The following is a 15714-nucleotide window of genomic DNA, read 5'->3' as shown; positions in this document are numbered from 1 at the left end:
TAACGCGCAGCAGAACAGAACTCGCGCCTGACGCGCGCCCTCTTTGCGCTCTCCATTTCTTGGACCTGCATAGAATTGTTTTACTTTCCAGCACCGACTGCGGGCCACCCGCCCGGCGGGGCGGCCAGCTGGCCCCCTCTGTTCGGTCGGCTCCCTTCCACGCTCCACTTCGGACCCCGCCCTGCGATTGGCCGGCTCGACCCGGGGCTGTCGCCGATTGGCGCACGCCGGCCGGGGCTATGCGGTTTAAAGAGGGGGCGGGGGTGCGCTGCCCAGCAGCGCTGCTGTCCCGGCTGTCTCGCCGTGCGCCCGTCGCTGTCCTCGCCTGGCGCCCGCCTCTGGGTCGCAGCCGAGCTCGCTGCCTCTCGCGGCCAGCTGCCGCCTCGACTGTCGCGCCTCGGGCCGTCGCCCACCAGCGGCTCGCGAAAGGTACCAGGGCAGGCGCTGTCCAGCCCAGGGCCGGCGCACAGACGTGAGAGACGAGGCGCGGGGACGTCCTGGCGGCCACCATGGTGGCCACGTGCCTGCAGGTGGTGGGCTTTGTCACGAGCTTCGTGGGCTGGATTGGCATCATCGTGACCACATCCACCAATGACTGGGTGGTGACCTGCGGCTACACCATCCCCACATGCCGCAAGCTGGATGAACTTGGCTCCAAGGGGCTATGGGCTGACTGCGTCATGGCCACGGGGCTGTACCACTGCAAGCCCCTGGTGGACATCCTCATTCTGCCGGGTAAGGACCCCGACCTTCCAATAGGCTACTCCTAAACCCGTATCCTCTGGGTTAGACGGCGTTCATAGAAACATTTTGGGGGCTCGAAGACCTTTGGACATGGTTTTGACACACCCAGTCCCAATTGGTTGTAGAAGAACTAGGTAGCCCTGAACTTAACCTCTCTTAGCCTCGGTTTTCTTATCTGAAGTTTGAGATAATAGTGGTAATTTAGCCAGTGGTAACACCAGCCAAGTCGTCTTGAAAATTTAATGAACTGAGACATAGACACTTAGTAGGAACACAGTCCATGTTAATTACCGTCCCCTCCTCCCCGATGTCAACTGAAGTACTTCACTGCCCTGCCGGGCCTCCCCTCCCGCAGCGCTTTGCTTTCCCGTTACATTCCAACCGCAGAGGTGAGAAGGAAAGAGTGAAACGCAAACTTTCGGGAGATTTGAACAGACTCAGGCTCAGTTTCCCAGTCCTAGTGGGATGGCCGAGGCGCCCTGGCCAGGTTAGGGCCCTCCTAGGTCTGCCCAACCGGCAGCTGAACGATTTACTTTCAAGGACATCTCTGGGCTGCCCAGTTTATCAAACCTGAGGGTTGGTTCCCACACGTTCCAGGGCCTGTCTTAGGTTTCCTAGTGCCCCCGCCCCCTGCCCCCTGCTGCGTGGGGGCGTCGGACCGCGAAGCTGCAGGGCGTCTGTCTCTCGCTCCGCGACACTTGGATGGATTAGGAAGAGCCGGCAGACCACTGGGGAGACGCATCGCGCTGAGGGGCGCTCACCCATCCCCCCAGCTATGTCTCAGACTGCGGGGCGGAGGGGAAGAACACACAGGCCTTCTCCTTTCCCGACGCCGGCTGGGGGCCACATTTTCACTTGCAGTTTTGATTCAGATTTAAACCATGGGCCAGTTGGGCAAATGGTAATGTCGCGGACACCCCCTTGGTTTTCTGCTGGGAATCTGTCCTGCCCGGAAGGCTTATCCCGGCCCTGGCTCCTACAAGGTTTCCTTCTGTCGTCCTGGTCTTCGTGAGTTGTGTGCATTTAAGAGCATGTCCCGTTTCCTGAAGGTGGAGAGAACCTGGCCCTGAAGCTGCCAGTCTGGGAGCCGTCCACTTTGGGCCTTCTCCCAGAAGGGTCTTTCCTTCACCAGAGACTCTGCTCGCCCTTTAAGACTCCCCGAAGTGACCCCTATTTCGCAGTCCTCGCAGTGGGGATGAATCCCCCACATTCCTCCTTGCTGCCCTAGTACTTGTTTCTTATCCCCACCAGGGCACGTTTCACCTTGTTTTTTGTTCATAGTTCGTGAGTCAAGGTCTCCCATTACGTTTTAAATTTCTCACATATATAGATGGTGTTCTATTATTCTCATTGCATCCTCTTCTGGACCCAGCATCTCCTCTGGCACACAGTAGGTGCACACAGTGCTTATCAGACTTGCCCTACACTATCCTTTTCTTCATTTTGGACTTTCAGAGGGACAGAGATGTGGGAACCCAGATCTGGACCCAGTTTCAATTAATAGTGGGTTGATTGTCCTGGGTCAGACTCCAGGATCTAGGACTTACAATCTGGGCTATCTGGGACAAATTACTAACCTCAATGAACCTCAGTTGTCTTCTTTTAAAAATTAAAATCAAACCAACTACCTACCTTTCTCAATTATTTGAGGATTAAATAAGAAATGCAAATCTTTTTTGATATAGTGTATGCTCCATAAATGGTGGCTATAATATTTCATTAAAAGCTGGGCATGGTATTTGTAAGGACATTTGACTGAAGCATAAAATTACTCTTTGCCTCCTTCCCCTGAAGTTAAGTTTACTAAGCATTCAGTGCCAAGTGGTTTTTTTCTAGAGAACAATGATCATCCCTCAGAGGGGAGTGTGTTTTAGAGAGGGCCTAATTTCCTATTCTCTTGTCCCTCATATTTTGGATGGGGACAGGAACAGTCCTCAGTCTCCATCTTTTGATTTGCAGACATGGCCTTGGCACTGTAGCACGTGGACAGCCAGTGCTATGAATTTCAGAACCTCTGTTGCTAGCTGACTGCCTCCCTTGTGTCGACACTGTCTCTCCTACAAGATGCAAGAGCATAGGGCTGGGTCAGGGGCTGGGCTTCAGACTTCCTGTGGCTCCTCTCTGGGGATCTTCAAGTTAGCAGATACTTGAGTGATTGATTATCCTTAATTCCGAAGGAGCTGAGATGGGCAGTGGTTGGAAGAGGACCCTTGTGAAGTCTGAGTTCTGGCAAAACATACCTTGCTAAAAGACAATGTTGAAGTTAGGTCTTTGTGCACAAATCAGGGTCCTGGTGTGTGAGGAAGAAGTTGGGGCTAATTTTTTGGCTTTGTCACTAACTCTGTCTCACCCTCTGAGCTAGAAAGGGAGAGTAATAAATGCAACCTTTATTTTTTTTCTTTAAGAGGGGGAGAGTGTTTTGATGAGAAACATTAAATTTAAAAGGGAACCAATAAATTTCAGTCTGTGAAATTCTAGCATCTTGTCAGATTGATTCTATATAAGTATTGCACATATTGTATTCTGTTTCTTAATAAAGTCGTTACTTGGCATTTTACTTGACAGTATAAAGTTCAGTTAGTTTTGCTCCACTCTTTTATTATGCAATTCACTATTCCTTCATTTGTACTTGTTTGTTTCCATGATCTATTGTGGGCACTGTGTTAACTCCCTATACCCAGGCAGGTATCTGCCTTCCAGGAATCCCCAGGGCTGCAGAGATGTCTGTTAAGCAGTGACGATGGGCAGTTGGGGAAGCATTCCCAGGGCACTGTGGGTGAGGCAGGAGAGGGAGCCCAACCCTCTACAGATGGCAAGATCTCTGAGGACAGCAGCCTCTGGGGAGACAGCAAAGAGAGGAAGCCTGAGTCTTGGCTTAGTCTAGGTTAGGGCCATACATAATTCACACCAGTGTGAATTAAAAGCACACGGTTAGAACAAAATCACCCAGTACACTTGGAGATAAAAGCACTGCACAGACACAGACTATTAACACCAATAATAATAGCTAACCCCCCCTTTTTTTTTTGAGTCTTTGGTATAGGCACTGTTTTAAGCACTGCATGAAATAAGTGATTTAATTTTCAGTAGAATTCTATTAGAGACATGTAGGTACTATTATTATTTTTACTCTATAGATGAGGAAAGTGAGACATAGCAGTTAGGTAATTTGCCCAAGATCACACGGGTAGAGCATGTCAGTAGCAGACCGGAACCAACATACGCCATCACAGAAGACGTTGGAAGAGTTGAGTTTTCATTTGAACATTCACAGGGTGATATAATAATGTAAACGGACGCTTGGCCCCTCTGTCCTGGAGGCTTGGCCAAGTGGTCTAAACTGAAGATCCCCATTTAGTCTCTCCAGACCCCTTTCTTCTTGCTGAGTGGCTTCAAAAGTTGAAAGTGCTTAGCGATCTAAGACAACACATTCTAAGTCCTGAGATGGGGCAAGAGGGAAGAAGGGAGGTGGTGCTCAGCGCCCATGAGGCAGGGCTGAGGAACTGAGAGGGCCCTGGTTTAACCCCATCCTGTCTGCTCTCTCCTTCCCAGGCTACGTGCAGGCTTGCCGAGCCCTGATGATTGCCGCCTCGGTGCTGGGGCTGCCGGCCATTTTGCTGCTGCTGACGGTTCTCCCCTGCATCCGAATGGGCCACGAGCCTGGTGTGGCCAAGTACAGGCGAGCCCAGCTGGCTGGTGTTATGCTCATTCTGCTGGGTAAGACAGCTTTCTCTATGGCACCCCGACTCTGAGTGAACCTGGGGAATCTCAAATCCTGTGGCTGGTTGATGCTTCATCGAGTTCAAGAGAAATGTGATGGGGAGTGGAATGACTCCCCTGAGGAAGGGACCCCCACAATCCACATCCCTTTGTATTTCACAGGCAGTACACAGAGGGGTTAGTAATGTTTGGTGTGGGGGGTGGGTGGGGGTCACTGAACATGCAAATTAGTTTAAAAAGAAAAAGAAAAATATTTTAAGGGCAGGAAATACCAGAAGGACAGAAGAGAGCTACGTGGTGGCTCTCTACTCAGGCTTCACAGTGGAATTCCTTTTAGCACACTCATGCCCAGGTCCCACAGCAAATCATTGAATCAGAATTTTCTGGGGATCAGGCCAGGCAAAGATATTTTTTTTTTTTTTTTTGAGACAGAGTCTCACTTTGTTGCCCAGGCTAGACTGAGTGCCGTGGCCTCTGCCTAGCTCACAGCAACCTCAAACTCCTGAGCTCAAGGGATCCTCCTGTCTCAGCTTCCCAAGTAGCTGGGACTACAGGCATGCACCACCATGCCCGGCTAATTTTTTCTATATATATTTTTAGCTGTCCATATAATTTCTTTCTATTTAGAGATGGGGTCTCGCTCTTGCTCAGGCTGGTCTCGAACTCCTGAGCTCAAACGATCCGCCCACCTCGGCCTCCCAGAGTGCTAGGATTACAGGCGTGAGCCACCGCGCCTGGCCACAAAGATAGTTTTTGAAAGCTCCCTAGGTGATGCTTATGTGCGGCCAAGATTGAGAACCTCAATTAATATATAAAGAAAGAATAGAGAAAGAGGAAGGTGAGAGAAAAGTAAGGTGTTGAGGATGGTAGGTCACCAGGTGAGGATTCCGTCTTTTACTCAGTAAGCCTTCCCTGAGCACATGGGTCAGGCTCTGTGGTAGACATTGGGGGTACTGGGGGAAAGGCAGTCTCTGCTCTGAGTGTACCTGGACATCTCGATAGAGTGTGGTGTGTGCTCATCTAACAAAGACACAGGGGCTGTGCACACACGTAGGAAGGCACCTAACCTAGACTGGATGAATTTCCAATGAGTTTCTAGAGCAGAAGAACCCAGAGATGAGCCTGCGACTTGAAGAGTAGGTGGTCAGGTCATGGATTGCAGGAAGGAAAGTCCAGGACAAGGAAATGGCACGTGCTTGTTCTGCTTTGCTGATTACACCTGCACACAACGGGGCTCGATTTAGCAACCTATGGAATCTCTTCAGGGATTTCATTTCTCTCCACTTTTTTTCTTGGATGCTAATTCTATTAGTGCATTCTAAATCCTAATAGAGGATATGAATTATAAGAACAGCAGCTCTTGATGCGAAGTATATATATCAGTGAGAGGAAACTGATTTGGACATGGGTTAGACATAAAGTCACATTCTCCTGAGACAAGGAGTTCACATCCCCAAATTGGCACATCAAATCATGTGCTTGAGGGGGAAGGGGGAGGGGTCTGTGTGGGTCAATGCCACTTAGTGATGGTCACGTCCCACCTGGAGCCTTCTCCCACACAGTGACACCCATGAGTTGAGGGGACATGAGAGGTGGGGTGCTATTTCCCAGGATTGCAGAGGGATGGAGGTTTGCAGGGGTTTGTGAAGCCATGGAGAATTCAGGGGGAGAGGATGTGTGTGAGTGCGTGCATGCGTGTGTGTAACAGGAGTGAAAAGACCACTGTAATTTCCAAAGAAGAATCTGGGCATGGAAATTTTGATTCCAGCCACAAAGAATTTGTGTGCCAGCGCCACACAGGAGACACATAATCAGTGTCCTGTGCTTTATCTAACTCACAGGCCCTCCCTCATGTGGGCTTTTCGGCGGTCAGATCTTTGTGTTCAATTCCCTTTCCAACGGGAAGGCCAAAGCTCTAAAAGTCAACTGGGTTTGCAGAATCCACATGAACCCTTCTCATCCTGGACACTTGCTGTTGTTTGTTACTTTCCTCACGTTCTCATGGAAGCCCCTGACGGCCTCTTGGTCTCTGAGGATGACAGAGCCAAAAGGATGGGTCTGTTGTGTTAGGTGCTCATCTTCAGAAATTCTGGTCTTCCATATGAGAGTCACAGTTTCCACAAGTAAGAGAATATATTAAAATAAACAAACAAACCCAGTGGAAAATAGAGGCACAAAAACAAACATGTAGACGAATTGGTTTTTTAAAAAAACCCCTAAAAACAACTGAATTGTTTAGTTGAATAACCAGGGTCATGAAAAAAAAAAAAAAAAAAGCAGGCTGGACTCGGTGGTTCACGTCTGTAATTCCAGCACTTTGGGAAGCCAAGTGGGAGGATTGATTGAGGCCAGGAGTTTGAGACCAGCCTGGGCAACACAGCAAGACTCTGTCTCTACCAAAATTGAAATACCAGCTGGGCATGGCCCCAGCTACATGGGAGGCTGGGGAGGGAAGATCACCTGAGTCCAGGAGTTTGAGCGTTTGAGGCTACAGTGATCTCTGATCATGCCATTCCAGTGCCACTCGCACTCCAGCCTGGGCAACAGAGAGAGAACCTGCATGTAAATAAAAAAAAGCAACCAGTGGTTTGAAATTTCCTAGCTGAATTAGTTTTTCTTTATCTTTTAAAAATGGGTTGGTGTAGATAGACAGAATCATAGATGAGGAGGGTGAGCGGGGGCCAGGTGGTGGGCGTGAGTCCCTCAGTCCCTATTTGCTGGCTGGAGTGAAATTGGGGGGGAAACCGGGCATCAAGCGATCTGACCCGACCAAGGAGGCTGCACCTTTCCGGACACTCACCATTTGGATGGGAGTAGGGGCCCCTCGTGGCCCTTGGGCAGCTTTGCATTTCCAGTATTGTCTGCCTCCTCTTTGCTCCTGCCCGGATTCATTTCTCAGTGGGTCGGCTGTTGTTTTGACTGGAGCGAGCTAGCTGTGGAAATGTAGAGCTCATTGTCTCAAGTGTGGCACCTGCGATCTCCTCTAGGTTCTCTCCCCACGGAGCCCTGAGTGCCTTGTTTTCCCCTGTTGGCAGTGGGTGGGAGGAGTGACAGAGAGTGAAGGCTCCCTTTGTGTTGCTGTGGGCTGGTTTCTGCCATGCTCTGGGGACAAGCCAGTGTGGGCCTGTGCTGGGTCCCAGGGTCACCGAATGGGGCTCCAGCTGAGGTGTGGGTGCTGACTATAGGGGATGAGGCACCCCTGGGGCTCGGGGGCCTGGGAACTGGACAGTATTACAGCTACTCTTGGTATGAAAACTGTCAACACTATTAATTAACTTCAGTTTTTCGTGATCCTGAAAACCTGTAATTATTTTTCTGAAAGCTTAAAAAAATTGTCTGTCGTACAACTTTATCTTCTCAGCAGTCTAAGTTTAATGGTGTGAGGATTTGGTTCCTGCTGTGGGGGAAGAAATAGGAGCCTGATGCTGCTGGCTTCTTAAGCCACATGAGTAGCACCAGGAGCAGTAGGCACCTCAGATCTGGGTGGAACTAAGGCTAAGCTGCTCTGTTCGTGGCCTTTCAAGGGTCCCTGCCAAGGCAGGAGGTGCCTGTGTCCTGAATTGTTTTATCTTATCAGCTGGAGTCAGACCGTTGTAACTATACTGAATCTAGAATCTACTACTTTCTAGCTGTGTGCATTAGGGCAGTTACTTAATGTCTTGATCCCTTTTACAAAATGGGAACAATAATGCCTATTTCATGGGTTGGTAAGATCAGTGAGATGATATATGGAAATTATTTAGTATGGTATCTGGCACATAGTAAGTGCTCAATAAATGACTGCTATTATTATTACTATTGTTGGTTAGAAGAAACAGGGACCTAACCCAGAGGGCAATGGATATTCTTCTAATCATGTCTGATTTCCTCAGGGTCATCTTCACATATGAAACTGGTAAGGAAAGACAATAACCTTTTTTTTGGAAATACCACCTTTTATCCTGTTCTAATGGAAATATTTCCTTTGTTTACTTTGTAGAAACCAGAGTGTGGGGATGGATAGAGTTTTTGCTTATTCCATTATGAAAGGCCACATTAAGCTACCCTACTGAAAACCCTGAATCTTAGTTCTGATTCAGTCTCATTCTCACCTTGCTACAAGCTAGAAAATACTTTATTTGGGCATTTTTAGGGATTGTGGTAGGCAATGGAAGGTAAGGATGTGTACTTTCAAAGTGGAGTATTTTCATCTTCTCCCTTATTTGTGGGAAAAAGTTATTTTATCTTGGAACTTCCAGGTTAATAGTGAAATTGCAGTAAATCATAGGGTAGGTACAAATGCAGGCCACACTGAACTTGTCATGCACACAGAATCCGATGTCCTACAGGGAAAAGGAGTCCTTGGATGCTTCCCAGTGGGATGCTTGTAATCCCAGGGCTTTAAGAGCACAGTTAGGAAAACTCTTCCTCTGAACTCATTAATTTTATACAAACAAGTCCTTAATCTAAATGAAACTTCATATGGACAGTGGAAAGGATGTGGCGTGTTAGTATGATTGTGGCTAAAAATGACTTCATCAGTAAAATTGGAGGCACTAAATGCTTTATGAGTTCCTCCTGTGTCTGAATTCTGTGATTAAAAAAGATTAACAAATAACGACAAGGCTGCCTTTTTAAAAAGGCTATAGGGGAAAAAATGATAATGATGCATGGAATAGAAATAAAGCGAAAAATGTTGAAATCAGGCCAGGAAAATAATGTACTCAAATATTCCATTGATTTGATGATTGCAACTGTGTTTTCTTAAGTCAATATTTTAGAGGATGACAAATTAAAAAAAAGAAAAACTAAACATTTTTTAGTTTCAAATGATAAGAAAACAACAGGTAAATATGACTCCAACCAACAGCTGGTTGGAAATCTCATTACTTGTTGCCTTAACTGGCTTCCTTGTGAAAAGCTAAAGTTAATTGCTACTTAGGTCATATGTTATCATAGTATTGATTGTAGAAGACAGTACAGTGTTCAGTGCATTGTAAAATGTTAGGTGGTGGAGGTCTTTAAAAACTTTTGTTTTTTGAGACAGGGTCTTGCTCTGTTGCTCGAGCTAGAGTGCCGTGGCGTCATCATAGCTCACTGGAGCCTCAAACTCCTGGGCTCAAGTGATCCTCCTGCCTCAGGCTCCCAGAATGCTAAGATTACAGGCGTGAGCTGCCGAGCCCAGCCTAAAAATGTTCTTATTGTGGAAAATTTCAAGCCTATACAAAATTAGACAGAATAATGTAATAACTGCCCCCCTAACCCAAACTCCTTCTCTGTAATGATCTACTCATGGATTATATGCTTTATCTTTCCATGTTTCCATTTCTTCAGTCCCCAGATTTTTTTAAAGCAAATCTCAGTTTTGCTCTGTGCTAGAAATGGTGCTTTTAAAAGTCCTTTCAGTGGGAAGTGACAAAACCTGAGAAGAGGTGTTCATTGGAGAAGGAAGAAATGTCAGTGTCTGGTGATCTTGTCTTTCTCTGTCTCTTGTCTGTTTGTTTCTCTTTCTCTCTCTCTCAGTAGTTACCTCCAAAGTCAAACACACCTATATCAATTTTAACTTCCTCACATTTATTTAACTGCATATATTGTCATGTGTCATTGAATCTCTAAAGAGATTAAAAACTACACTTCCATTTCATTGCTCTAAAATTGCCTTCTAAATCAGGTGCAGTGGCTCACACCTGTAATCCCAGCACTTTGGGAGGCCAAGACAGGAGGATCACTTGAACCCAGGAGTTCAACACTAGCCTGGACAACACAGTGAGATCCCCATCTCTACAAAAAAATATAAAAAATTAGCCAGGTGTGGTGGCACATGCCTATAGTCCCATCTACTTGGGAGGCTGAGGTGGGAGGATCCCTTAAGCCCAGGAGTTCAAGGCTGCAGTGAGCTATGATCATGCCATAGCACTCTAGGCTGGGCAACAGGGACAGACCCCCTGTTTCTTAAAAAATAAAAATAAAAATAAAAAATAAATAAAATAAAATTACCTTCCCAAATATTTTCTGTGTTTGATCACGTCAAGATCATTGTTAACTTTTATCAAGGCTGTATCCTACCAATTAAAGAACACATTTATTACATTATTTGAAACTTGGTCTCAAAAGAGGCAAACAATTTTATTCTCTGAAGAACAAGGAATCCTACTTACAAGAAAACCAAGTCCCGGTGAATCTGTGTCTACGTGGTGAATTTTTCTTCTCCCTTTCCCCCTTTTTCTTCTTTTCCTTTTTTAGCTAAGAATAACCCTAATTTTTACTTTCCATTTCCCAAAAACAAATGGCAGATCCCACTCCCCCCGCCTTTGTGCAGTTAACTACTACATCTTCTGAAGGTAAAAGAGGAGAAAGAGACTGAAAAATCTGAGTGCTAAAATTACTCTGTCTTGTTTTTAGAGACTTAATTTAAAAATAAATTCTGATGATGGTAAAAAGAAAATAACCCAAATTCCCTTTATAGTTCTTCAATTTTCTTTAATTTAAGGTAACTGTGACTTTTCAGAAAAACGTTTATTTTCCCCTAATAACTAAGAGAACCATTTGAAATTCTTTTGGGGGGGGAATCTGCAACTAAAAATAAATGTGGCAGGCTTTCTGTGTCTTTAAGAAAGCCAAAAATGGTTGCCAGTTCTATTACTATTTCACATTTTTTAAGTTAAGTAATGATTTGACTTGCATTTTTAACTTTACCAGTCAAAACATATCCCTCTCTCTCTTCAAACCATTGAGTAAATTCTCCTTTTTGGTTTCTAAACATTTTTCGTTTTGAGTTCAATCAAAGGTCACTGTTTCCAGTGAGCCTCTCATTTCCTTTCATGTTGTGTGGTAGTCTGTCATTTTTTAGTGGTTTTGATGTGGTTCATCTTTGAGAGCCACAGGAATTCCACCCAGGGATCATTTGTCTACTAGGAAGTCAAGAGCCTGCTGGTGCTCATTTGCTTCATTTTGCATGAATTATGAAAGAAGGAAATCTTTAACGAGGTAAATGATGAGCTTGTGACTTTCAGTGGGTTAAAGTCACCATAAGGTTTTATGATTTTGGAAGTCAGTTTTTAGTGTGTATGATGTAGAAAGTAGAACTGAAATGAGACTTCGTCTCATCCATCCTTCGATCCTTCCATCCTTCCATCTGTCCACCCATTCACTCATTCAGCCCTGTGAGATTCATTGGATAACTATTTAGACATTTTTCTGATTTTTCCTTTTGCTAATTAATTATATTGGAATAAAATCTAACAAAATCCTCAAAACACTCAAAACCAAGCCTGAGGGCTACTTTTGGGATATTGAGCCTGATAGCCTTGTTTTATTATTTGCTTAGGAAAAGGGGAAGAATTAAATGAATTTAAAGGCAGTTTCTTGTCTTATTCTATGAAATCTAAACCAAATCTGAAAGTTAAGTTAGGTTTACATTAGAGGTGAAGAATGCTTTCATACATGTGTATGGGTGTATGTGCTGTATGTGTAAATACAAAGTAATTGAAAATATAAAACTTAATTTGAACCAGGAGCTGTTTTGAAACCAGTTAATTGTTTATAGGAAAAATTGGTTGGATTGAACCAAATCAGTTGCTTGGAAATTAAATCTCTTTTTGCTGTAGAATTCAGCTTTTCAGTCCCCTCCTTTTTGCTCTAAACAAGCCTGGTGCTTGGAAGGCCTTGCCAGGTTGCTGTTCTTGCCTATAGCAGAACGAATGCCCACTTTTAGGGTCTAGGGGTGTGTAGCTAGATTCTGTATCACTGTGGGGAATCTTTAGCAATTCTCTCTGGCTGAAACACTCTAGGAGAGGATTTCTGTCCTGATAGAGCTTCTTTATCTCTGTGCCTTGTTGAAAGTATGACTATGACAATAGCCAAGCAGTTCTCCCAGCTGCCTGATGGGAATCCATGGCCAGAGGAAGAGAAAGAAAAAGACTTTCCCCTGTATCTGAGGTTTTCAAAGCCCTGGGCTGGAAAGGAAGGACTCAGATAAATACTGGTCTTCTTGAACATTCTATTCACAGAAGGAAAATATTTAATACTTCTTCTCATGGTATCGCATATGAAAATATTACAGAAGCTGGCATGATTGTGCTTACTTCTTTAAGAAAAAGGAACCCATTAGCATATAAATAGATTGTAGCTTCTTAGACAATCTTTACACAATTAATGGAATGAATTCCGGCTATTAGAAAGCCAGTCTGGGCAATTCAAAGCCCCCCAGATTCACTTTCTTCCTTCTGACTTCCACTTGGGATCTATGCTTTTTAGGACAGCAATCACGTCTACTTATGTGAATCTGTAGTCAGCTTGTGGGGCTGGGCTTAGTCTGGTGTCAACAAAAACATGTATCACAAGTTACACAAATGCAATGAGATAGTTTAAAAGGTCTTTCAAAATGGGTACGACGAATCTTTTTTTCAGTTTAGATTTGAGTGCTTGTGTTAAAGAAATAGTACATTTCCTCTCTGTGGGTATAGGGAGTAAGTCAGAAAATCACTCAGTATGAGTAGAAGTCAGAAAAAAGTTGCTGGGTTGAAAGTGACGAGGGTGCCCCAGGTGGGCAAACACCAGACCGGCAATGCAATGCCCTGTTTTGAATTCGTTGATGGCTTTTCTGGTTAACAATTGGAAACCTCATTGTTACTGCTATTTTTATGTCTGCCAACTTTAATGTGCCATCTCAAAGGATGTTATGGAGTTACTTGTCTAGAACTGTGCTGTTTAGTACAGTAGGCACTGGACACATGTGGCCATTCAAATTAAAATTGAAATTCAAAATTCAGTTCATTTCACCAGCCTCATGACATATGTTCCATGGCCCCGTGTAGCCTGTGGCTACTCTATTTGGCAGTGCTAGTCTAGAGGTTTAAAAACATTTTTTAAGTCTATAAACTGCTGCCTGCCCTTCTTTTGTTACTTTGCTTATAAAGAGGTGAAGAACTAAATGACACAGAAGCTATTTCTTATCTTATTTTATAAAATCTAAACTGATCGGAAGGTTAGACTGATTGGTACAGGACCGTAAATAAAGTTCTACCATTTTGACTCCTCACAACAAATGTCATCACCACAAAACACTTGAATGGGTGAATTCTTTTATCCATTGGGATTTTGTGTTGGGATTTTTTTTTTTTTTTTTTTTTTTTTTAAGACAGAGTCTTGCTTTGTTGCCCGGGCTAGAGTGAGTGCCGTGGCGTCAGCCTAGCTCACAGCAACCTCAAACTCCTGAGCTTAAGCAATCCTACCGCCTCAGCCTCCTGAGTAGCTGGGACTACAGGCATGCACCACCATGCCCGGCTAATTTTTTCTATATATATTTTAGTTGGCCAGATAATTTCTTTCTATTTTTAGTCTCGCTCTTGCTCAGGCTGGTCTCGAGCTCCTGACCTTGAGCTATCCACCCGCCTCGGCCTCCCAGAGTGCTAGGATTATAGGCGTGAGCCACCGCGCCCGGCCTGTGTTGGGATTTTTTGATTGTGAAAAGCATGATACAAACTCATACTCTTGTCTGCTACTCCACTGATGTCTAGCCATATTCACTCCAGCAAGAGAAATTTCATAGCTTCTCCAGGCTTTTGTAATGTGAATTGACCAAATTGAAAAAATAGAGTGGAAAATTGAGGCGGGCATCATCTTGTTTCTCACCTCTGAACAGCTCAGGTTATTCAGTCATTCAATTAGCACACATTAAACACATACTAGGTACCTGGTACCGAGCTAAACCTTGAGTTTGCAGACATAAGACACTGGCCCTTGCCTTCAAGGAACTCAGAGCCTGGAATGAGAAATAGACATGTAAAGAGATAATTATAATACAAGTAAGTATAATTAGGTAAGTATAACTATAGAATTATAACTGCAAATATTTTTAGACTTAAATGATTTATTTCTAGGTTTTTACATTGCAGTTCTTTTGTGTCCACTGCCACCTGTTGAAAAAAATAAGGACCCAGTGGTTTGACCCAAGCTTTTAGTCGGCTTGTTCTATAGATGCCAACCTGGAGGTTCAGATGGCCAAGGGAGCACAGCTGTGTATCAGAGTTTTAGGAGCTGGTTGGGAGCCAGAGGGGTGTGTATCGGAGTGAATGGGCCTGCCTGCTGGCTTGGTGTGTGGTGGGTACGCCAGTCATGGCTCTCTCCGTGTCTCCACAGCTCTCTGCGCCATGGTCGCCACCATCTGGTTCCCTGTGTGTGCCCACCGTGAGACCACCATCGTGAGCTTTGGCTACTCCCTGTATGCGGGCTGGATTGGTGCTGTGCTGTGCCTCGTGGGTGGCTGTGTCATCATCTGCTGTGCCGGGGATGCTCAGGCATTTGGTGAAAACCGTTTCTACTATTCTTCGGGCTCCAGCTCCCCGACTCATGCCAAGAGTGCCCACGTATAAGAGGGCGGGCAGGCTGCCCATGGAGGTGCTGTCGATACTGGGCCTATGGCCCTAGGTTTGCTTGCCACAGTGGGGGAAAGCCCACTCCTCTGCCAGGCTCTAAAGCCAAAGGTCTAGAAAAGCATCCTGTCTGGCATTTCGTAGTCTTAATCCCCTCCCCCCATCTTTTGGTTGCCTTAAAAGAGATCTCTAGCTCATATAATGTCTTCACATGTTTCTCATGGTGTTGCCCACTATTAGCTCTTTTCTTGGGCATTCCTTTGTTGTTTATTAAAAAGATTATGTGTATATATTTTGTTTCTCTCTAAATTTTAAATGTCTTGCAAACATTGCTGAGTTGGGTGGGGGTGGGGAAGAGAAATAAAAGACACTTTTCAAACAGTTACAGATGACAATGGGAGCCTCATAAAGATGCCTCTCTGTTTCCTCCCCCCTCTTCAGTTCCAAGGTCATTTACTTAGAGGAGATACACAAAGATGGAATTGGGGACATGGGGCGGGAGAGGGAGGGGAATCGTTGGAACCTTCTCTCCATGGGAAAGTTTCCCTTTTGTAAGTTGAGGGCAAGCGTGGGGATATTTTTTAGTTTATGATTTTACATTTTATCTGTACATACTTTTTCAAGATTGATCATTTTTATAACCATGGTTTTCCTGAAATTCTCAATTTATCAGTATGAAGGAAATGATCCAACTAGACTTCAGTTATGCAATAAATAACAGTACAAGTGAGTATAACTTTAACAGACATTCCACAAAATATTTTTTTCAGATTTGTATGATATGGTTTTTAATACTACATTTTCCTATGCTTCAACTTACATTTTTAAAGCTTTTTTCCCTTTCTCTCTCTATTTTCACTCTGTTAGCCATCTTGAAGTGATGTTGTTTAACATAAAT

General features: G+C 44.7%; 1 protein-coding gene across 1 annotated transcript; it reads left to right on the top strand.

Annotated features, from left to right (window-relative positions):
• The first annotated feature begins 428 nt into the window (after positions 1–428).
• On the top strand, positions 429–15089 carry CLDN11 (claudin 11). Its single transcript, XM_069472935.1, has 3 exons — positions 429–735; positions 4297–4461; positions 14584–15089. Exons 1-3 carry the CDS (start codon positions 510–512, stop codon positions 14814–14816), a joined length of 624 nt encoding a protein of 207 aa, XP_069329036.1. The 5' UTR covers positions 429–509; the 3' UTR covers positions 14817–15089.
• The last annotated feature ends 625 nt before the right edge of the window (positions 15090–15714 follow it).

The sequence above is a fragment of the Eulemur rufifrons genome, chromosome 7 (assembly GCF_041146395.1).
Source record: "Eulemur rufifrons isolate Redbay chromosome 7, OSU_ERuf_1, whole genome shotgun sequence".
NCBI lineage: Eukaryota > Metazoa > Chordata > Mammalia > Primates > Lemuridae > Eulemur > Eulemur rufifrons.
Note: the sequence above shows the minus strand (reverse complement) of the source record. Positions and strands in the feature narration are given on the sequence as shown.

What these genes read in the sequence shown, in the direction of transcription:
- CLDN11 (XM_069472935.1), top strand. Translation starts at nt 510, where the DNA reads ATGGTGGCCACGTGCCTGCAGGTGGTGGGCTTTGTCACGAGCTTCGTG. An exon ending in GGACATCCTCATTCTGCCGG is followed by an intron (nt 736 to 4,296) that starts GTAAGGACCCCG and finishes TCTCCTTCCCAG; the next exon opens with GCTACGTGCAGGCTTGCCGA. An exon ending in TGTTATGCTCATTCTGCTGG is followed by an intron (nt 4,462 to 14,583) that starts GTAAGACAGCTT and finishes GTGTCTCCACAG; the next exon opens with CTCTCTGCGCCATGGTCGCC.